Source organism: Cupressus sempervirens, chromosome 5 (assembly GCF_028749045.1).
Source record: "Cupressus sempervirens isolate cs-2001-9-10 chromosome 5, ASM2874904v1, whole genome shotgun sequence".
Classification (NCBI taxonomy): Eukaryota; Viridiplantae; Streptophyta; class Pinopsida; order Cupressales; family Cupressaceae; genus Cupressus; species Cupressus sempervirens.
In genome coordinates this window covers 946,101,796-946,126,097 of record NC_143122.1, presented here as the reverse complement: position 1 = coordinate 946,126,097, position 24,302 = coordinate 946,101,796, and the positions used below count along the sequence as shown (strand labels likewise).

The window sequence follows — 24,302 nt, the reverse complement described above, 5'->3', positions numbered from 1 at the left end:
TCATCTCATATCTTGTAGGAGGAGGATTATCAGATGTGGTAGTGTTCCTCACTTCTCCCTTGAAAATATTCGTTGCTCTTTGAAATTCGTGACACTGTAATTCAGAATTTTGACTAGTCTCATGTAATCTACACCATCTAGATAGTGCAGCTTCTGCTAAGAAAACTTTATTAGCTGGGCAATTCTCAAGTGGAGGATTAGCCAATGGTGATGGTACACCCCCATTATTTGGATTAGTGTTCCATGATCTTCTTTGATGACCTTGGTTATTATTACAATATCCTTGATTACCTTCATTGAATCCTTGATTGTGCCCTTGATTACCATCGTGATGTGGAGGGGGATTCCCTTGATAACCTCGGTTGCTACCTTGATATGACTGATAATTCCTTTGTGCATTTTGCAACTGATTATTTTGATTTCTAAGGTAAGTGACCTCAGTGGACAAATTTTTCACTTGTTCAATCAAATCTCTCATCTCATCTTTTTCCTCTTGGGTCCTTGTAGAATTTGTCGTGTTCTGGAGATAAATTGATTGTGTGGGCATTGCCTGCGACATAGGTGCTCCAAGGTGCAACACCAACTGGCTCGGAGGGGCAAGAACTGGATTGATAGTTGGAGCATAATTCAAAGCTCCTTGATTCAATGCATTTGCATTTCCAAAATAGCTAGGTGCTCCATTCGTAGTTGCCAGTGATTATAAACTAACTTTCTCTGCCTCAGCATATGCTTGGATCAAACTTGTAGAAGCTGGATGAGTTTTTTGAACAAACATAGATGTGAAACAGTCTAGGGCTGCATAGTAGATAGGTTGCGCTGCATCATCTCCTATGCGATATGGATCATGAAATCTTGACTAAGCCCTTTGAAATCGGTTATTGAAAGCACCAATTGATTCACGTTCTTGTCTCCTTATCTCGATAAACTGTCTATACAATTCTGCAGGGGTGATACGCAATTTGAACTTCCCGAGGAATGCATCCTTCAATTGTTGCCAAGTCTATATTGAATTTGAAGGTAGGTTGATATACCAATAAAATGCTTCCTCACCCAATGAATAAGGGAATAGTCTACATGCAACATCCTCATCTTACATGTTTCTATTCTAGAGGACATCCTCAAAAAAATTAATGTGTTCATCAGCAGTGCGGTTCACATCATTCACAAAGAATTTAGAAAAAAAGTGTTTAGGATTCTTTGGCATATTATTGTATGTGGAAAATGTTGCAAGGGGTGATGCATTCTGCAGATGCCATTACTGGGCCATTGCTGGAACTTGTTGTTGGACAGTTGCAGGTGAAACAACTTATATAGGTATTTGCACAAATAACTGTTGAATTTGTGTAGCTCCTGGTGGAACTCCTCCTTGGATTGATCCTTGTGCTTGATATTGAGGTGGAGGAGTTTGTAATATCCTTGTGAGATCAGCTACACTTGGTGAATTCTGACTTGTAGATGCTTCTTTATTTCCTCGCCTAGGCTTTGGATCAAAACTCAACTCTTGTAATTCGAGCACTCTCGGGGTGAATCTCAAGGATCTTCGATGTACCTCGGGCAAGGATGAATTAATGTTCTCCAGTATGTGAAACTGCTATGAAATCTTTTAGTCAAGCCCTCCTTCTAGCACCAGTTTCTATTGATGTGTGTTTTATGACTCACCAAACAGTAGAACAAAATACCAAAACATCTTATCCTCTCTTGAATAAAGTCTTGTGTATGCTAAGATTGCTAGAAGATCATACAATGACTTCAAGGTTCCTTTTAATGCCAGGTCTTGACTGTGGATAAGATCGGTGGTTGATGTGATTTGCTAATGATCACAAGGGGCCTTACGTGTTTATTCATATTCATTTCAAGCCATACTGGATGTGGGAGTTATCTTAAGGTTTTGCAATGAAGCGCTTCGTTTTTTGGATTTTTCACAGAATATGCAGAAATTAAATAGGATGGGGTTTATGAATTCTATTCTAATCCTAAGGGTAGTGATAACAACAAATAGTATTCTAGTGGACAAATTCCTCAATTTACTGAATTTTTCTTCGCCAAGTTATACTACAACTAAGCATGAACCAATGGAATCTTCAAGGGTTATGCCAAAGATTTTCATATCACCGCATACACCATCATAAAGAACATTGTATACAAATGATAGAAGTTGAGCATATGCATGAAAGGGGTTCAGGCTAACTTTACACAATGAATTAGAATCACTAAAACATCAAAAGTATGAACCAAAGGAATTCATCAATACACCATCATATTCTCCATTGTAATCACCACACATTTACTATGCTAAACTTAATCTACTTGAAGAAATTTTAGGAGAACAAGCAAGAACTAAGATACGTCAAGTATTCACCAAACTCCACTGAAAAATTTATTATCTCAATAACTCATAGCAACAATCTCATAAAAATCTCCTTTTACAAATGAGAAATGAGGCCTTTATATAGGTCCTCAATTACAACGAGTGGCCCGGATGATCACAATAACCGATGGCCGAGATCATGCCACATCAGCCCTAATTAGGGTTAGGGCAATGGAAAGGAATCTACATTAATGCCATAAGGAATCCACTACTGTAGTGGGTAATAAATGCCCACCATGCATGCTAATTTAAGGAGTGGGGTGTAATAAATGATCCCTATGCACACCCACGCTGCATTTAATGCATCTATCCTTGATTTCTTCATCTGAAAGATTGAAATCGATCTAATACTATTTCTAACTCCTCTGTACTGATGCTTGGTGCAGATTCTTGCTTGAATTCTAGAACTGCAATTGCTCTTTCTGCTTTTCCCAAGCTTTCATCCCAATCTGGTAGTAAGTCCTTAGTAGTGTGCATTGTATTTATGAAGATGGAGAAGTTCTCAAAATCATCTCTTCCATATACGTTTAGCTGAAAGAATTCCTCTAACTTGACTTTCAGATTATCAGTTGTCATTTCCTCTTCCCCTAATCTTTGTATAACAAGGATGCAACTGCATTTGATATTCCTTCCTTGATGTCATCAACAATCTTTTTCCATCAACTGGATTCCCTGGTAAAGCTCTCGAACATTTCCTTAGCCATGATCACTACACTGTACCATCGAATAAAATCATAGAAATCCCCCTCGTTGATAACTCTACCATCAATCAATTCTTGCTCTGGGGTATCCATCAGACTCTGAATGTCGAAAATCACCTCTTCTTGGTAAATATGCTCATCCACCCATTATTCCTCCATGCACTGGATCCTAGAGACTACAACCAATGCCCTATTGTGCACTTGCACTAATTCTTTTGTATATTTGAAGGCTACCTCCTAAATTCCTTCGATCCAAATCTTTGCACCCTAAGCAATTCGCTTGATTCTGTCAATATCACCTACCACTTCACTGGAAATACCTGTTGGAGGGACAAATGATGGACCTTCCTCTCTTACTGGATGAGGCAAGTTATTGATGTACTGACATAAGGCTCGAATTTCTCTTTTCTGCTTTTCATACCCTTCTACTTTCTTCAGCGTATCCTTCAAAGCCTATGTGGAGTCATCATATTCTTCCGATATTTGCTCTTGGGAGGCCCAACCAAGATTTACTTCTGTAACATGATATTCATCTGGAGCAATCTGATTTTTCCCTTTGTCAACTATGGGAGTCGCAATCTGCAGGATTCTAGATCTCAATTCTCCTCTGATGAATTTAGTATATCTTTTTGCTTTCCCTTGTTCTTCTGATTGGTTTGATCATTCCAAAATTTCCTGTAATTCAATTGCTGGATCAACCTCCTTTTTTTGATGCAATTGAATTCATTACCTCAACCATTCCGAAATGGGTATACTTTGGTCCCCTAGAATTACCAATTGTTCTTTCCTTTGGACCGCTCGAATGTCAATCTCCTCTTCACCTCCTGGACTATCCATTGTAACCTCAGGAACTATAGCTTTGGCACTTGGAAGATGTATTGCTACCCCTGGAGTTTCTTCCTCTAGTGGACCATCTCCATCATTAATCATTTCTCGCTCTAAGATCATATCAAGACTTTCTTCTATAGCAATATCTTGATCTCTCCCTCTTTCTTGCGTGGATTTTTCATAAGCATTTATACTCAACCTATCATGAATTGACCTATCCAAATTCTCTTCTTGCTCAAATCTCCTTATACTTGTCCCTACATCCTGCCTTTCAAAAGTTTCTATCTCTTGGACACTTGGAGTTTGACTTGGAGAAGAGGGAGCATCTCTATGTTTCTGCTTCTTATTTTGAGGTTCCTGGATGACTTCCTCAATCCTAGGATGCTTTTCTCGAGGTACCTCCTTCCCTTTCTTGGTTCCTACATCTTCGAATGGAGTTCCCCTTTCTTCAACAGTCCCTTTAGATATTTGTCTTGATCTTTCATCCCTAAGTGGTCTGTGGCCAAGAAACCTATATGTGAATCCATTAGCTGGTGCAACTAATTTTTCAAGCTTACACTCGATCCACCACTTTGTAAAATCTAAGATTGGTTTTGAAAGGGCTTTGAGATCTGTAATTTCTTTCTTCTTCCAATCAAATGGTTGGGCTGTCATTTCTGGATTGAATCCTTTTCGCATCAAATTTGGGTCCTCCTCCATTTGATCAGGAACCTTGAATATGTTGCATGTTCTAATAATGTTCAATGGTAGTCTTGAATGCAATTTTTTTCTAATCTCATTCTCATCTACTGCATTTTCCCAAAAGTCTTCAAGATGAACCTTGTGTTGGTACTTTGACCCTCTTGCTAATGAGATCTTGTTGAAAGGATCAAAATCATTCCTCTTTGGATAAAGCAGAAGGCGAAAGAAGTGGAGCTCATATGATGATTTCTCTGTAGCTTTTAGACATGGGCATACCTCAATTTTCCCTTCTCCTATGGAAATTGGAAACTGCAATCCCAACTTCTTCTTCCCTTTTTGAATCTTTTCATAGGCAGTAAGTTGTCGAGTAAGCTCTAACAAGACCATCTTATCCGTTGGATACCTGGGAAGTTTGTATGGCTCTGTGAAGAATCCTTGAGCTCGGATGTATGAAAAGGTAGGAAACTGAATGAACCAGGCGCCATATTCTTCAACCAACTTCATTGCACACATTGACATTCTTATATGTGGCCTCTTTTGTAGTGTTCTTACTATGCACATGGAAAATATATCATTAACCCTCATGTAATCATCCTTTGAATACAAATGCAACTACGGGTAACATTCGTGGACTTTGAGGTGTTGGCTTCCACTTCCAATTGGTCCTTTGCATCATAGTCCATCATAATTTGTCCTCCATGCTAGCATGTAGATGACATAGGAGCTCATGTAAAATCTCCTTATATTCTCTAGATTCATCAACTACTCATTTAGGTTATCACTTATGAGCCCAGCCCAATCTATTCTGTCACCTTCCTCCATTACCTACTCAACAAAATACCACATCCAAGATTCAAACCTATAAGAATAAGGCATGCCAAGTATGCAACTCAACATCATGACCATATCACTATATTCCCTCTGCAAGTCGAGCCATACTATTTCTTTAGGAATCTTGGAATGATGTGGTCTATTCTTTTTCAACCATCTTTTGTTGATTATTTCTTCACAAAAATTGATTCCAGATGTATGGATTCTTAGTGCTTTCTGTTGTATTTTTGTGACCATCCTTGGACTTGAAGGAATTCCAAATGCTTCAGAAATGGATGTCAGAGAAAAATCTGCCAGAATATTTCATTCAGAATCCCGAATGGTTCTGTCTCTAGGACTGTAATGCTTGGTACATTCCACGATTAACTCTGGATGCTGAAAAGAAGGAGGGAAACCAGCTGTAGCAAAAATTCCACTTCTCACAATTTTTGTAGCCAGGTGTGTTGGGTGATAGTCGTTATATCCGAGCATTCTCCGGTTAAAATCTTTCAAATCAAGGCCACCAAGACTTGTATCTCCAATTTTTGTCCACTTTGACACGATTTTGGATTCAGGATAGAATCCTCTCCTTTCATTCTTTATCAATTGTCCTCACGTTTCTCCTGTTCCCCTGGGCTCTGCCATTTTCCTTTCCTACAAAATAGAAAATGTACATACATAAGACTATGCAAGGAAAGCATTAAAAACAACATATATGACTTGTCCATAAGACAAAGATTTTGGATTTTTGCCAAAATTTCTATACTCCTTTCAAGATTCACTTTTCAACACTTCCATGAACAAAATAAAATACCACAACTCATTGGGAAGAAAATTCCTTACTAATAGGATTCAAAATCTTCTGTTGTGAATTCCCAGAAAACTTAACAATTTCAAAAAATTTCTCAAAAAAAATCTGTTTCCTTGAATTCCTCAAATCTTACTCCTATTCTCGATCTGCTCTTCAAATTTTTGTGTGAGCCTGAATGAATGAGAGGGTATCTTATAAAAATCATTCTTCAAAAAGATGCCTTTAAAGCTGCAGACTAAAATTAGGTAGTTGCTTTACTTAACCATTAAGGTTTCCATTTTTTGTGCCACTTGTCACCTTTTTGCTACTTGATTCAAAAAGTTGCTATCTTTAATGCTCTTAAAGTCATGATGAAGCTAAGTATTTCTATTTTGATTTTTTTTAGTTTTATTAATTAAATATCAATTAAAAGAAAAATCAATATTTAATTAACTTCCATTTTTAAATGAAAAATCAAATTTATTTGCAACATTTTCTCCATTTTTTATTTTTTGGATTATTATTCAAAAAAAAAAAAATTAAATATTAGTAAACTAATATTTAATTTTTTAATGTAAATCCAAAAAAATCTTTTGAAGGAAAATCATTTTTTCGCTTTTCCTCTCTCAATCCAACTTTGACTTAATAAGAAAATTCATTCTTCCTCTAAATTTTCTGATTTTTTTTCTAAATTTTTCAATATACCCGCTTTTCACCATTTTTGAACAAATTCTAGTGCCCCAATCAATTTACGGGAGTGGGTTTTCTATGAAATCAAGGATTTTATCTTTTTCAAAATATTCCTTATTCCCTTAAAACTTGTGCTGCACACTTTTATGAAAGTGGAATTTTGAAGGAATGAAGGAATTTTGGTTTTTCCGTGACTTCTTCATTTCCTTGAAACTGCGCTCCATGATTTTTGGAGCGGGCTTTTTATGAAATGGCAGATTTCTCTTTTGCACAATATTTCCCTACTCCTTCAGATTTGCGATCCATGATTTTCAGAGCGGGCTTTTTATGAAATGGCAGATTTTCCGTTATTCCTCCACTCCTGCTAACTTGTGCTCCGCAATTTATGGAAAGCGAGATTCTTATGGAGTGAAGGATTTTACAACTTTTCCTAAATTTTTTAAAACTGTGCTCCATAGAAAAAGGAAAAAAGATTGTTCTATCGATCTATATATGTTTTCTCTCATATTTTCCCACTACAATTATTCATAAAAGTTGGGAGGATCTATCTTGAATTGAATTGAGTTCATGATGGTTAGGATTAAGAATGATTCATTTTGCATAAGGGAGGTGTGGGCAGATAATCTAGAAGAAGAATTTGAGCTGATCAGAGACATGGTAGATCGATACCAATATGTAGCCATGGATACGGAGTTCCCTGGGGTTGTCATAAGGCCATACGGGAGATCCAGGAGCAAGACAGAGTACCATTAGTATACCTTGAAAGTCAATGTGAACAACCTCAAATTGATCCAGTTGGGCCTTACTTTCTCAGATGAAGAGGGAAATCTGGCAGAGTGTGGTATGGGTTAGCCGTGTGTGTGGCAATTCAATCTGAGGGAGTTTAACCCCTTTATGGACCTCCATGCCCCTGATTCCATCGAGTTGCTGAGCCAGTGTGGTATCATTTTCAAGAAAAAACAACTATATGGGCATCAATTCAAGGCGTTTTGCGAAGCATTTTATGTCCTCGGGTATTGTTTTGAATGAGAATATCAGATGGGTTACTTTTCATAGTGCTTATGATTTTGCGTATTTGATCAAACTTTTGAATCAATGTATTCTTTTTCCATGATTTGCGGGTCAAGATTTTCATGGAATGAAGGATTTTGTCCTTTTCCAACAATCCTCCGCTATCTTAAAATTGCGCTCCATATTTAGCAGGATCAGACTTTTCATGGAATGAAGGATTTTATCCTTTTTCCTCACTGATTTAAAACTGTTCTCAAATGCTTTTATGGAAAGTGGAATTTTGAAGGAATGAAGGAATTTTGGTTTTTTCGTGACTTCTTCATTCTTGCACTCCGCAGAAGAAAGAAAAAAAAAGTTGGCAAAATTTTTTTAAAATAGAAAGGGGGCCCCCGGCTGGGGCGATGGTGACTGGCAGTCACAATAGTTATAATGTTGGAAAATATTTTTTATACTTGACCTTTACTCGTTGTAATTTACAATATTAATAATTGGATAAAGTTAGAAATTATGTCGAAGACCAAGTTAATTTTAATTGAACAATAGAGCTGATACAAGATAGACAATACAAATGTTAATTTTAGATATACATTATTGAAAAATTGTATGTTTAGTTTAACTCAAGAAAAATATTTGATCTTCATATTTTAGTTTTTTAACAAGTAAGATTGAAAATAAAAGTGTGCCCTTTTTAAGAAAACAAGAATTAACTACATTTTTATTTATTAAGAATTTGCAAAACATGGGGGTTAACCTAGAAACAAAAAGCTGAAAAACAACATAACTATAGACAAAGCCCACCCAAGAAATGTGCAAGTAACTACACATAACAAAAAAGAATTGGAACCACAGAGAGCTACATCTCCTTTGTATCATTGTTAGGTCTTTCCAGTAACATGTGAAACTAGTCATCTACTAGGAACTAATACATTGAGCTCATAGTATCAACGCCAACATATGCACCGAACTTATCCTTCCCAACATGAAGGAGATGCAGGTTGGTGGCTCTCAAGTGCATAACTTTGACACTAAAATTGACAACCTCATCAAATATTTGGTCCAAGTTATCTTGTCTCCTCATGAGCCTCTTGATGCTATCATTAACCACAACATTCTCCTCAGTACAACCTTGAACGCCAATTTTGGGAGTCACGTACGGGTTATTCCCATCTATTTTGGTATAGTTCATGTCTTTGTCATGTTGACGAGTAGGGAAAGTGATAGTATCAAGGTCCCTATTGTCATCCCCAACATTGGTAATGTTTCGGATGTGGGTCTCAATTTTTAGGGTGTCGAAAACATGGGAGGGCATAGGGCTCAAATGACTATCCCTAGGACTACAATAACCCCCCTTCTGAGGACTCTACACAATATCCTCCTACTCATCATTATATACTTCTCTCTATGAGCTTTATTTTTATGCGTCTTAGTGGATTTCTTATTCCTCCCACAATCAATAGAGTCCAAGCTAATTATGAACTCCTTCTTTTCCTTAGGATTATCATGTATCAAGTACTTCCTATTTTGCAAGGATCTTCATCTACCCACTTTGACATAGTGTCACACATAGTAATGCTAATATCATCTCCATCTTAATTTTTTTAAGAGTGAAGGAGGAGGTGGTATTTGGGTGTTTAGTGTGCACAAATGAAACCTAAATCACAAGGACATGGGGAGTAAAAGTGGGAGTAGGAGTAGAAATATAAACTACATTTGATTTAGTGATTGATTCCCATTTGATAAAAAGAAAAATCACATTTTTTCTTATTTACTTGTCACCAAAGACCTATGCAAATTCCAACTAACAATAAAAGCACTGTGAAGGTTGAGGTTGACATAATGTTATACCACTTAAGTATGAAAGCTCACCTAGAAGAAAAAATCCTACATTGTCCTACATAGAATACTCAACATTTATTATTCTTGATGTTCCTTCTTCCATGCAACATGTTCTTTGGGTAAAAGTACAAACTCTATCACCTTTTTACAAGGAAAATGCTAAGAACATCAGAACTATTAAACTTCAATAACAATGTAAAAGTGATATTTGTGATTGAAATTTCAAAATAATGTAAATTGATGAAATGTATCTAGTAATGGATTTAGTTTATAACTATTATTTTAAAGTTTTTCTAAAAAAAAATACAATTTGAAAAAACAAAAAAAAAAATCAGTTTTTGAGTTGCTGAAAAAAATACAAAATGAAAGGGTCTAATTATTATGACAAAACTATATGCAAATAAATATTTTTTCATCCAATTAAAATAAAATAAAAATATATGACATATATAGCTAGTGCAAAAAAAAGGAAAAATGATCTAAAATGTATACTTTGTGCATTATAACTATTCAAAGTTAGACTTGCATGCCAATTTTTTTCTCCCACGACACTTCCCTTGTCAAATCTATGTCAATTAAGTAAAAAATTAGATATTCTTGAAGATGACTCTTTTCTAGCGTAGTATAGAATTTTTAATTTTTTTTGATATCATGTAGTATTTTTTTCTTTTTCCAAATGAACTTCTTGTTGAATGTTTAACTATTAAAATATATTACTATTAAAATACACTAGATCTAGTCAAAACTTGATTAAATTTATTTGAGTATTAGTTTGCCTCAAAGATCCACATGAGGGTATTATTAGTTTTTCCAAAAACATGATTTTTCATGTGAAAATTGGTTGTAGAAGTCTAAAGTTTTACAATTCTATAGAATTTGATGTTGCATAAGCAATTTTGTTTCAATGAAAACTCCTCATATATATATATGCAATAATTGTTATTGATCTAAAATATTTTTCTTATATTTACTCAATTTGAATGTTTGGCCTAACTTTTTTTGGCCAAACTGATCCTACCACATGTAGATCTTGTGGTGTATAGTCAATGTCACATATGTGTAGATCTTGTGGTATCATATTCCTCCCACTATCAATAGAGATGCACTCATTTTCCTTAGGATTGTCATGCTTCAAGTTCTTCCTATTCTACAGGGATCTTCTTCTACCCACTTTGACCACAGTGTCACACATTGTAATGCTAATATCCTTTCCATCTTAATTTGTTGAAGGGTAAAGGAGGAGGTGGTATTTGGGTGTTTAGTGTGCACAACCGAAACATAAATCACAACAACATGAGGAGTAGAAATGGGGAGGAGTCTAGAAACATAAACTACATTTGATTCAGTGATTGATTTCCATTTGATAAAAAGAAAAAAATTAATTTTTTTTCTTATTTAGTCATCACCAAAGACATATGAAAATTCCAACTAACAATAGAAGCACTATGAAGATGGAGGTTGGCATAATATTATATGACTTAAGTATAAGAGGTCACTTAGAAGCAAAAATCCTACATTGTGTAGCATAGAATACTCAACACTTATTATGCTCGATGTCCCTTCTTCCATGCAACATATTCTTTGGGTAAAAGTACAAAATCTGTCACGTTATTACAAAGGAAAATGCTAACAACATTAGAACTATTTAACTTTCATAACAATGTAAAAGTGATATTTGTGATAGAAATTTCATGAAAATGTAAATTGATGAAATGTGTAGAAATGGATATAGTTTATATCTATTATTTTTAGTTTTTCGAAAAAATTAATACATTTTAAAAAAATCTACATTTTGAGTTGTTGAAAATAATAAAAATGAAAAGGTTTAATTCTGACCACAAAAATATATGCAAATAAATATTTTTTCATTCAATTAAAAATAAATAAATAAATGACATATATAGCTAGTGTAAAAAGAAAGAAAAAATGATCAACAATGTATACTTTGTGCATTGTAACTATTCAAAGTTCAACTTGCATGCCAATTTGTTTTTCCCATGGCAATTCCCCTATCAAATCTATGTCAATTAAGTAAAAAATTATATATTCTTCAAGATGAGTCTTTTCTAGTGTGCTATAGAGTTTTAATTTTTTTTTGATATCAAGTAGTATTTCTTTCTTTTTCCAAGTGAACTTCTTCTTGAATGTTTGAATATTAAAATATATTGCTATTATAATACATTAGATCTAGTGAAAACTTGATTAAATTTATCTAAGCATGAATTTGCCACAAGCTCCACAAGAGGGTATTATTAGTTTTTCCAAAAACATGATTTTTCATGTGAAAATTGGTTGTAGAATTCTAAAGGTTTTTAATTCTATAGAAATTTGATGTTGCATAAACAATTTTGTTTCAGAAAAAACTCCTTATATAAATATACATTAATTTTGATTGATCTAAAATATTTTTCTTGTATTTACCCAATTTGATTGTTTGGCCTAACTTGTTTGGGCCAAACCAATCTTACCACATGTAGATCTTGTGGTGTATAGTCAACGCCACATATGTATAGGCAAAAGTGGTGTGACAAAAATCAAATCTCTAACATAGGTCAATCTTTACTTTATTATGAGATATTGCTATACTAAATCCATTAATTATTTTCCTTGTGCATGAGCCACATATTTATAGCTTTTATTAATTTTAGTCATAGGTACTTTTAGCAATAAATGGATAATAAATAGTTTTGTCTTTAACTAAGGTTTCTTAACATTTGAAAAGGCATGACATCTAAACGAAAGAACCTCATCATCTTGTTGGTGACATAGGCTTCTAGCTATCCTTTTAATCTTCCCTGCCTTTACCTACTCCAACTACTTTATTTATTGTTGTCTTGTCATCAAGAGTTCTGGATCTCTCAATTTGTAAACTATACTTCTAGATTATTAGGTTTAGGTTTAGGGTTTGTTCCAGAAGTTTGAGTCAACTGTAATGTTTTTCCAAAAGTTTGTAGATGTTTTTTCTTCTCGGCTAATAGTAGATATCTCTAGAATATTGTATGTTTTCTTATAAAAAGCACTTTGTACTTATTTGAGATTACAAGGGAATGAAATATAATATAGTTTATTGTGTAGCATCATATCATGTTGTTTTGTGTCTTTGTTAATTTTTGTCCTCTACCCATCTATCAGATTGGTATCAGAGCTATAGAAAATCTGGGCATTGTTTTTATGGGCAAATGTTATTGTGGGTGAAGGGAAAATGAGAGCAAAAAGATCTAAGGAAGAGATCATAGTTGTTGTGTGAGGAAGGAAGAGAAAGGGTTTGTAGTTGTTACAAGTTAGAAAGTTTTACTATTAAATCATGGCAAGAACCGGTGGAAGTATTTCACAGCCACAAATTCCAACTTTTAATGGCAAAAATTATGATTATTGGAGCATCAAAATGAAAACACTTTTTTTTTTCTTAGGATATTTGGGATTTAGTTGAAAGTGGCTTCCCTGAACCAACAAACCAGCAAGCATATCAAGCTCTTTTACAAGCTGAAAAAAGATTTATTAAAGAAAAATAGGAAAAAGGATGCTAAGGCATTGTTCTTTATTCAACAGGCAATGGAGGAAGCAATATTTCCAAAGGTAGCTGCTACTGCAAGCTCAAAGCAAGCATGGGACAACTTGCAATCAACATATCAGGGCATAGGAAAGGTAAAAACTTCAAAGTTAAAAAATCTTAGAAGAGATTTTGAAAATTTACAAATGAAAGATTCAGATTCAATAGACTCATTCTTCACTCAAATAATGGGGATAGTAAATCAGATTAGATCATATGAGAAACCCTTGAGGATCAACAAGTTGTAGAGAAAATACTTAGAAGTCTACCAAATAAGTTTGATTCAAGAGTTGCAGCCATTGAAGAATCTAAGGATCTCTCCTTGCTATCAATAGATAAGTTAATGGGTTCTCTCTTATCACATGAACAAAGGTTGAATCGTTTAGGAACTTCATCATTGGAGAATGCTTTCAAGCTCAACTTTCATTTGGAAGAACAAGAGGAAGATCATATTATAGTAGAGGCAGAGGACATTTTACACCAAGAGGAGGAAGAGAAAATCCACAGTTTGAGAGAAGGCCAAGATCAAGCTCACAAACCAATTTCACATCAACAAGAAGAAGGGGGAGCAACCATCATCAAGGAGAAATTTATGACAAATCTAACATCCAATGTCATTATTGTAATAAATTTGGGCATTTTGTATCTAAGTGTAGAAAAAGACAATATGACATGAATAGGAAAAAGGCACATTTTACAAATGAAAGTCAGCCCAACACTAGTGAGCAAAACACCATCTTGATAACATGCAATGTTGCACAAGAGAGTTCTAAAGAAGTATGGTTCTTAGATAGTGGTTGTAGTAACCATATGAGTGGGTCTAAGGAGATATTCTCAACAATAGATGAATCAGTAAAATCAGAGGTTAAGTTGGGGAATGATCATCAAATCTCAGTCATGGGAAAAGGGTCAATTAGCATAAGAACTAAGAAAGGTGAAAAAAAAAATTCCTAATGTATATTATGTTCCTAGATTGCAACATAATCTCATAAGAATTAATCAACTAGTACAAAAAGGATATAGAATACATTTTAAAAATGGTGAATGTGTGATTCTAGATAAAAGACCAAGCAATAGGCTAATTGTAAAAGTTGAAATGACACAAAATAGAATGTTCCCACTTAAAATCCAAAGTGAATTATTCTTAGAGCCAAATGAATTGCAAAAAGTAGCTAAATCTGCATTCAAAGATTTACACAAAAATGAATCTTGGCTATGGCATTTAAGGTTTCATAATTTAAACTTTAAAAGGTTACAACTCTTATTTAAGAAACGAATGGTCTATGGGTTGCCATCAATAGAGACACTTAAGAGAACATGTGAGAGTTGTATTTTGGCAAAGCAACATAGAGAAAAATTTTCAATTGGAAAGTCTTATAGAGCAAAACATCCACTTGAGATAGTCCATTCAGATCTTAACACCATCCTTAAGTGGAAAAGTTTATTTCTTGAAATTTATTGATGATTTCAGCAGAAAAGTTTGGGTTTATTTTGTGAAGTATAAATCAGATGTATTTGTTGTCTTTAAAGAATTCAAGGCAAAACTTGAGAAAGAATGTGAATACTCTATTAAAACATTAAGAACCGATCAAGGTGGAGAATACATATCAAATGATTTTTTGAATTTTTGCAAAGAAAATGGCATATGGAAACAATTTATAGAAAGGTATACTCCACAACAAAATGGAGTAGTAGAAAGAAAAATTAGAACAATTATGGAGATGACAAGGAGTATGTTAAAGAAGAAACATTTTCCAAATGAATATTGGGCTGAAGCAGTTGCATGTTCAACATACATACTAAATAGATGTCCAACAAAAGCAGTAATAAATAAAACACCAAAAGAAGCTTGGAGCAAAAGGAAGCACAATATAGCACATTTGAGAATATTTGTTTGTGTGGCATACTCATTGGGACCTCAAGAAGTGAGACAAAAATTGGATGATAGAGGAGAGAAGTACATATTTGTGGGATATAGTGAATAATACAAGGCATATAGGCTATACAATCTTATCACAAAGAAGTTAATAATAAGTCATGATGTTGAGTTTGTAGAAGAAGAAGCATGGGATGGTAGCTTGGATAAGTCAACTACAGTTGCAACTAGTGTTCCATGAGAAATTGAAGAAAATGAAATTCAAGATGTGCATTCTACAAACAAACAAATGTTCCTAAAACACCTATAAGGGTACCTACCACTCAAAACATTACTACTCCAACGAGCACTAACAATAGTGAATCATCTAATCCAACACTTGCATCATTAAGATCAAGGTCTATAAATACTATTAAGGAAGACACAAAGTCTTAGAGACATATATGATGAATTACAAGAGGTTGAAAATGATAATTTATGCATTAATTTTGCACTCTTAGCACATGCTGATCCAATTTATTTTGAAGAAGCTATTAAAGATGACAAATGGATTTCATCCATGGATGAAGAAATTCAGCCAATAGAAAAGAATGATACTTGGGACTTAGTAGATCTTCCTAAAGGAAAGGATGTAATTGGAATTGAGTGGGTATACAAAAAAAAATACAATGTTGATGGAAAAGTAGAGAAACACAAGGCAAGACTAGTAGCCAAAGGCTTCACACAACAATTGGGTATAAACTACAATGAGACATTTGCACCTGTGGCAAGATTAGACACTATTAGAATGATTTTATCCATTGCAACCCAAAATAATTGGAAGCTTTATCAAATGGATGTGAAATCAACATTCTTGAATGGCATTTTAGAAGAAGAAGTGTATATAAAACAACCACCGGGACATGAAATTTTGGAAGAAGAACATAAGGTATACAAGCTGAAGAAGGCATTATATGGCTTGAAGCAAGTCCTAGAGCTTGGTACAGTAAAATAGACTCTTATTTTGTGAATAATGGTTTTAGTAAGTGTGGCTATGAACCAACTTTGTATGTCAAAGTGAACAATGAAGGAGAAATATTGATAGTTTTCTTATATGTAGATGATTTAATATTCACCGGTAATATGTCAATTAACAATTTCAAGGCAGCCATGAAAAATGAATTTGATATGATTGATTTGGGACTCATGAGATATTTTCTTGGGATACAAGTAAATCAAAATGATCAAGGAATTTTCATTTGTCAAAATAAGTATGATGATGAAAGTCCTAATGTTGACACAGCTTTATTCAAAAGATTAGTTGGCAACGTTTTATATCTGGTAGCTACAAGACCATATATAATGCATGGAGTTAGTCTCATTCCTAGATTCATGGACAAACCAAAAGAAACTCATTAGAAAGCTAGAAAGAGGATTTTGAGGTATATAGCTGGAACAAAGAACTTTGGGATCTTATATGCACATTCAGATCATTACAAGCTGATTGGCTATACAGACACTGATTGGGCAGGTAGCTTTAATGATAAAAGAAGCACTTTAGGACATATCTTTCACCTAGGACTAGGAGCTATTTCTTGGGCATCAAAGAAACAATCAATTGTGATACTATCATCAGCTGAAGCAGAATATGTTGCAGCAACATCAATAGCCTATCAAGCAATGTGGATGAGAAGAGTACTTTTAGATTTGAAGCATCCACAAGAAGAACCTACAAGAATATATTGTGATAATAATTCTGCAATTGCTTTATCAAAAAATCATGTCTTTCATCAATGTAGTAAACATATAGATATAAGATATCATTATATTCATGAATTAGTGAACAATGGTGACATGTCTCAAGTTATGCAGATGCAAAGAACAACTTGCAGACATTTTCACAAAGCCTCTTGCAAAGAATGTCTTTGAACATCTTCAAGAAATTACTACTATTACAAACATACATGGTAGTGAAGATTAAGGGGCAGTGTTGGTGATGTAGGCTTCCAGCTATCCTTTTAATCTTCCATGTCTTTACCTACTCCAACTACTTTATTTATTGTTGTCTTCTCATCAAGAGTTCTAGATCTCTCATTTTGTAAACTATACTTCTAGATTATTAGGTTCAGGTTTAGGGTTTGTTCTAGAAGTTTGAGTCCGCTGTAATATTTTTCCAGAAGTTTGTAGATGTTTTGTCTTCTCGGCTAATAGTAGATTTCTCTAGAATATTGTATGCTTTCTTATAAAAAGCACTATGTACTCATTTGAGATTATGGGGGAATGAAATATAATATAGTTTATTGTGCAGCATCATATCGTGTTGTTCTGTGTCTTTGTTAATTTTTGTCCTCTGATCATTCATCACATCTAAATTCTAAACTCAATTCTTACTTCTATAGAACAAAAGAACCATTGTTAATCTCAATTTCCACATAGATGTGTATAAAACTTCTTTCCAAAATGTAATTAGAGGAGCTCAAAGAATTTGAGGGATATCCACATAAATATTTGAGGTCTCTACAAATCTATTGTAAAATGAAGAAGATGAAATTGAACAAAACTTTTAGATGTTACGATCCATTTAACAAAAGTAAACCTCATAATATGTTAAGATATAGTGAAAGGCCAACTTGATTATGAAAGTATGGTTCTCACTTGAAAGATGTTCTTTTTCTCAAGCATTTTAGACAAAATCAAAAAAATAAAGAGTATTTATAGCCAAAGTAACCTCCATATACCCTTTTTGTGCATATGGTGAGTTGTCTAATTGTATTGAAAACACAAGAAGACTCTAAAATCAGTAAAACATATAAATTGAAACATACTGTAATAAACAAAAACTCCTATTTGCTACAATCTCAAGATTAATATCACAAACTAAAAGAATCTCAAGTTATTCAAACAACTATTTAATAAAATATCATTATCAAACATATTATTATTATATTTAATATAAAAGATCTAGATAATTTTCCCATAATGGTGTGAACTTAAACATCTTTTCAAAAATAAGACCTACACCTCTAGTCTCTTATAGAACCCTACCACATGTAGATACCTAGATCCAAAGAGCACCAAAGAATGATTAAAAATAAACCAGAACCACTACCTAATGTAAATCCAACCAAAGTCTTCACACTAAAAAACACAACCAAAGTTATCACACCAAGAAACACAACACAGGCATAGAAAGACCCCACAACAAAAAGCAAGGCCCTTTCATCACAAGTACAAAAGAAAAACCTTCATGCCTGCTCTTGTACAAATTAATCAAAACTAACTCAACAAAAGAGTTCATAAATAAAAATATAAAAATGAAGTGACATGGAACTTCCAAAACGCCTTAAATATCTCGATCTGGTCCACCTTTGAGACATCAACCATTCATTATTACTACATTTGAAAAGGGGTCATCCAAAACTTATCCAGACAATTTTAATGGTTCCTACAAATGCAAGCAATCGACAAAAATTCCACTTAAGGCAAAAGTAAAAGCAAAAGAAATGGTCTCGAAAGTTACAGCACATGGAGAGTCATATGGAGTTCGAATTGCTAATCAACCTAAGAATACTGTGTCATGAAATGACCATTCAATTACATACACACACAAAATGAACCATTCATTGGGAAAACAAGTTTGCAGACAAAAAAACCATTTAAGCAAAATCAGTATAAACGTACATTATACTTTTACCATACTATAACAGTCGGTCACAAACTGAAACCAACTAGTACAAAGATTCTCGCTATATGTACCCGTACGTTAAAATACTGTCTATGGTATTTCAGCGAGTATCAAATATTTACTAGAGCATTCTACTATACTCACATAATTAAGAGAAACAGTTCCAAACAGTACAAATATAAGTCTCGTAAATTTGCACACCCCTCGATGGAATATTGTTAGTTTAACATGCTTATTCAGAAAGTGTTCGCATGGCTTCAAATCGTGGCTCTTTGGCATCAAATTTCTGCTGGTTGTAAACATTCATATAATCCCCAAAACAGAACTTTGGATAGAAAGCAGAAACTTGTTCTCCTCCATTATCTTCAACCATGGTTTGGGTTTTCTCTTCTAGAGCAAGAGAAGAAGAAGAAGCAGGATAGACAAGTGCATTGAGAGAAGGATTATAGAAGGATGCAACTGATAGCCGGTTTCCATCTTTGGTAGGAAGAATGCGATGCCATGCACTCTTGTATTTCCCTCCACTCACAACTTCCAACTGGTCTCCAATGTCTATGACTATGGAGTAAGGCAGGGGCTCCACATCAATCCATTTCCCCTCACTAAGAACTTGAAGCCCGGGGATCTCATCATCTTGGAAGAGAAGAATGAGACCACCTGCATCTGTGTGAGCTCTCAGGCCATCTATCAGATCTGGTCTTGAGCATGGCGGATAGTGACTCACTTTTGTGCCAAAGAATGGCTTCTCTCCTCCTGTAAATGCCTCCTTTATATAACTCTTCTCCAGCCCCAAGTTGAAGCTTATTATCTCCAGCAGTCTCTCTGCAAGTTTGTAGATTTCTTGCTGGAATTCCTCCATGGTTTTCCTACACATAAACAAAAATCCATTAATTTGATTCTCCATACCAGACTTGTTTTCAAGAAAAGAAAACCAATACCATTCATGATTTCAAGAAAAGAAATGTATGCCAAAAATTGGCTGACCGGATTCTGCTGCTATTTTAGTTTCCTCATGACATTAGGGTTTGTTCTATAGACTTAATCTCTCGTAAACTTTAAGATCCTATGAACCCTATGAATGTAATTTTATGTTCTTCCATTTTTCATGGATGGTAAGATTCCTTGGGTAGATATCCTAGACATCATTGATATGTGTGAGGAAAATTGAATGATAGGAATCTCTCTATTCCCTCTCTGCAGTTGCTTTAGCATCTTCCTATTCCTTTCCCTTCCCTGTTGTTTTAGCCACTTTGTAAAATTGGGTTCTTTCTATGATTTATCTAGGGACTTTAATTTCCTACAAACTTTAAGGCCGATCTACTCTAATATTGTTCTTTAGTCAATTTCTCTTCCTTATCTGATAAGAATGTACCTCTTTCTCCCCCCTTCTCGGCTGCTGCTTTAACTGCATAACTACATTGAGTATAGTATATGTTTTATACTATAATAAACTTAAACCCCATATGAAACTGAAGATCCCATGAACTCTACGAACGTGATTTACTGTAAACCCTCTCTCTTTTCTCTAATGCTAATTTAACCACCCTGCAGGATTGGATTTATTTACTCTAAACCCTCTCTTTTCTCTAATGCTGATTTATCCACCCTGCAAGATTCGATTTATTTTTTATTTTATACTAGAAAGATCCCTGTGAATTCTAAGATTGTGATATTGTATCTAGCTTAGAAATATGTACAGTATAATTTTACAAATGATAATTTATACACTTATTCTTTAAAAGGTAAAAATAAACCAAATGTACTTGAGATCGCTGGGCTTTGCTGGCCAGGAATTTGTCTTTTGTAGGTCACTAATCATGAAAATGTCTTCCCAATCAACGTCAGTAATCTTCTGTGACTCTGTAGATGTTTTCCCCATCTGTTCATCCAGAATCAGATTGTTCAGCATTTTCACCATGGGAGACTCGTTGAAGCTTTCCTCCCTGTTGAGTTTGTAATCCTCTTTGCACAACTTCTTGACACGGTCCATGAGAGTGTGACTTATGCCGTGGTTCAAGAGCTGCAAAAGCCAAAAGTAACAAGAAATCAGAGATTCATGGGTCATAGAACTCTATATACATATATTTTTGGTTGTGAATCTTAAAATTTGATCTATCTTCAAAATGATAAGAAATATGATCTCTCTTGGAAATAATAGAATATGACTAGACTTTTCAGATCGCATCTCCTAATCTCTTTTCAAGATGACAAGATATGATTAGAGAAGAGAATGGAAATACGGCAAGAGATTAACATAACTAAAGAGATTGATGATCCAGTCTGACTAGGGAAGCCCTATCAGATGACCCAACCTAACAGCCCACACAACTTATATTGGGTCTCCTTATAAGAAGGAGCCTCTGGTCATAGACTGAATCAATTGAATAACAACCTATCTCAAAATCAACTTTTAAAATTGTAAATAAACCAAGACTAGAGGTAAATAGATGTTGGAAGGAAAGAAATTAAATTAGCTAGCTGAAGTTTTCACAGATTATATGGTGATAGTACCTGAAAGAATCCCGGAGTCTCACAAGCATTTGCAATCTGAGCCATAATTTCATCTCTACCTTCTCCATTGAAATTAGCCATATCTATCACAGGGATGGCCATGTTGAAAAGAACTCAAAGAGCGGGGAAACTAATGAAACTTGGAGCTAATGATACTTCTTTCAAATGAGCTTGAAGACATAGACGACACACAACATGTATATATAATACATCTGGCCTCTGGTAAGGTCAGGGGTCACCCAGGGTGTTAAATCTAAACCCTATCGAGCTTGATGTCCAAATCAATGTCCGTGCTACACATGGCAATAATGGTACAAAGCATTTAGGCAGAAATAAATTGCCCATACACTAAGTACTGCATTTTCCATGTTAAACCATCCTTAATTTTTGTAATACATTGAGTGCCTTCTCTACGTCTGAGCTTTGAAATTATTTTAATTAAAACCTGAAAATCATTTATAATTATTAGGTATGACTTTGAAAGGTTCAAAGGTAAAGGTGTCCAATTTTCAATTTTTTGTGACCTATTTCTCCGATCATTTGCTCTCTCAAATCACTGTTGATTTATTGGTGAGAATTCATGTTGACAATAGAAACGGAATCTTGCTTTCTGTAAATACCTCATTTTGAATTATGACAAATTTTGTTTTCAAGCCAAGAAATATCTGCATTTTATTTACTTTTCAAACGTATATATTTAACAAGAACTCACCATTATCATCTCCTACAATTTATTTTAGAGGTTACTAGAATTTAACAGAATAAAGACCTCAAATTCTTAACAGTTACCACCATTTATCCTCAAACTTACCAAAGATCACAACCCAATTATGAAGTTTATAACCCATGATTAAGTTTAAAGAAATGGAAACCACATTTGTAGAAGTGGGATCAATCAATTGTCTGGCGCAGGCCCCATCTTTTTCCTTGAAATGTTGAAGGCAGAATTATCTCCGCAAGAATCGGGAAGGACTCGGTACTCTTCTCTTAATCAGTTGTATTAATTATTGATTAAGGGCCACTAAATTTCAGTTCAATAAATCTTAAAATCTTATTTATTTTTTATGGTCTGTGACAAGTCATTTAACTTCACAAGTAGACCAAAAGCCCATTGACAATTGAAAACACACATTTAAAGACACTCTTATGTACTTGAAAAAATAGAACTTATTTTCAAATATGATTTTATATTTTTAATATAGATTAATATTACAAAAGATTGTCATGGTTATTAATAATAAATTAATTTACAAAGGAAATTTAAAATATATTTGGATATTATTAAAATTAAACATCAAATAAGTGAATTATATTTTATTTATTTTAGTGATAGCTATTGTTGTGTGAAATTTTCCAAGAGAGGGGTCGGCTTGAATTGATACTAGCTGATCTTAAAACTCAGGTTTATGAGTTGGTATGGATTAACAATCCTTTTTTTTCTCAAAAGGACACTTAGGCAGTCCCTTGAGGAATGCTTCTGAAGAAAAGAAATGTGTCATAGACATAAATCTTGTTAGCTCTGGCTTAGTGATGCTGATAGGAATACAAGTAATATTGATGATTCTACTAACGAGAGGAGACTAAGAAACAAAGAATCTAATTGATAAGGTCAAGGATTTTATCGAGGAAGATATTTTACTTGCTCCAAAAGAGGCTAGATGAAACAAGACCATTTTTAAGAGAATTAATCCAAAACTTGATAATACTAGGACCTTTAATGATTTTAAATCAATCTCATTCTGTAGTAGCCGATATAAGATTTTCACTAAAGTTGTTTCCTTATGTTTGGATAAGATTATCCTTTAGGATAATACATGTAGAACAATAGGCCTTTGTACAAGGTAGGGAAAACCCTAAGGGGTTTATTCTTGCTCATGAAGTATTGTACTCAATATCCTTTGACAGGCAAACTATCATTATTCTCAAACTAAACATGATGAAAATCTATGATTGCATCAATTGGATGTTTCTTCTTATTGTATTACAAAAATATGATTTTCATAAGGGAAGGATCAATGATCTCAACTTGTATCTTGATTGTTAGGTACTCTATCATAATACACGGTACTTCGAGGGACTTCTTTTCTTCTTCTAGGGGAATAAATCAAGGTGGTCTAGTTTTTCCCTCCCTCTTCATTATTATAATTGAAGGTCTTAATTGTGATATTAATAATGACAATATATTATCTAGAGTTGGAAAGTGAATATTGTAAGTAACTTGGTTGAAAGCTATACCCATAGCTTGTTGGTGATGATACATTATTATTATTGTGAGGCAATATTACATTAATATCAAGGTATCAAAATAGTCATAGAATATTATTCTTCCTCTTTAGGCCAGCTAGTAAACCCTCAAAAATAAAAATAAATTAGTATAAATATTAATATAGCTCCTTTGGTCGAACAGCACTGGGCTCATTTTTTGGAGTATACATTTGAGTTCCTTTCATTGTAAAAATTTAGAGATTCCTTTGTTCAGAGTATCTAAAATTCACTTTCTTGATAGAAGTCTATCTCTTGTATTTTTTTATAAGAATAATCTTGGAAACACAGATGATTGACTTTCCCTAGGAAAATTAGATGATGAAATCATTTAAAAAGTGTATCCCATCTATCTCATGTCAGTTCCTAATATTTGAAACAAATTAATTCATAAAGCATAATTTATCTTTAGGATTATTTGCTGGGATAATAATGTCCATCAGAGGAAAATGATTGGCTTTTGTCTTGGGATAAGCTTTGTCTCCCAAGTATCACAAGGGGATTATAGTTTTTCATTTCTTCCTTCACAACAAAGTTTTGGATGCAAGTTTATTCTAGAAATTTTATAACAACCTATGCTCTAAATGGGTTAGACTTGTGTACTCTAAATACTTGGATTCTACTATAAGGGAAAGACATTTCACCGCTTCTTTACCTAATGGTTCTAATGTATCGAATTTTATTTTATCCTATAGGGATTTAAATAATTCCCACTTTATCATGG

The 24,302-nt window shown here is 34.0% G+C and overlaps 1 protein-coding gene and 1 pseudogene across 1 annotated transcript; one reads left to right on the top strand and one right to left on the bottom strand.

The window, feature by feature from the left end:
* Positions 1 to 7,435: 7,435 nt before the first annotated feature.
* Positions 7,436 to 7,982, top strand: LOC149559087 (putative CCR4-associated factor 1 homolog 6 pseudogene; annotated as a pseudogene).
* Positions 7,983 to 18,756: 10,774 nt separating this feature from the next.
* On the bottom strand, positions 18,757 to 21,489 carry LOC149559086 (1-aminocyclopropane-1-carboxylate oxidase-like). Its single transcript, XM_089833048.1, has 3 exons — positions 21,317 to 21,489; positions 20,569 to 20,825; positions 18,757 to 19,671 (listed from the first exon to the last, which is right to left on the bottom strand). The coding sequence occupies exons 1-3, from the start codon at positions 21,416 to 21,418 to the stop codon at positions 19,038 to 19,040; spliced, it is 993 nt and encodes a 330-aa protein (XP_089689174.1). The 5' UTR covers positions 21,419 to 21,489; the 3' UTR covers positions 18,757 to 19,037.
* Between the last annotated feature and the right edge of the window lie 2,813 nt (positions 21,490 to 24,302).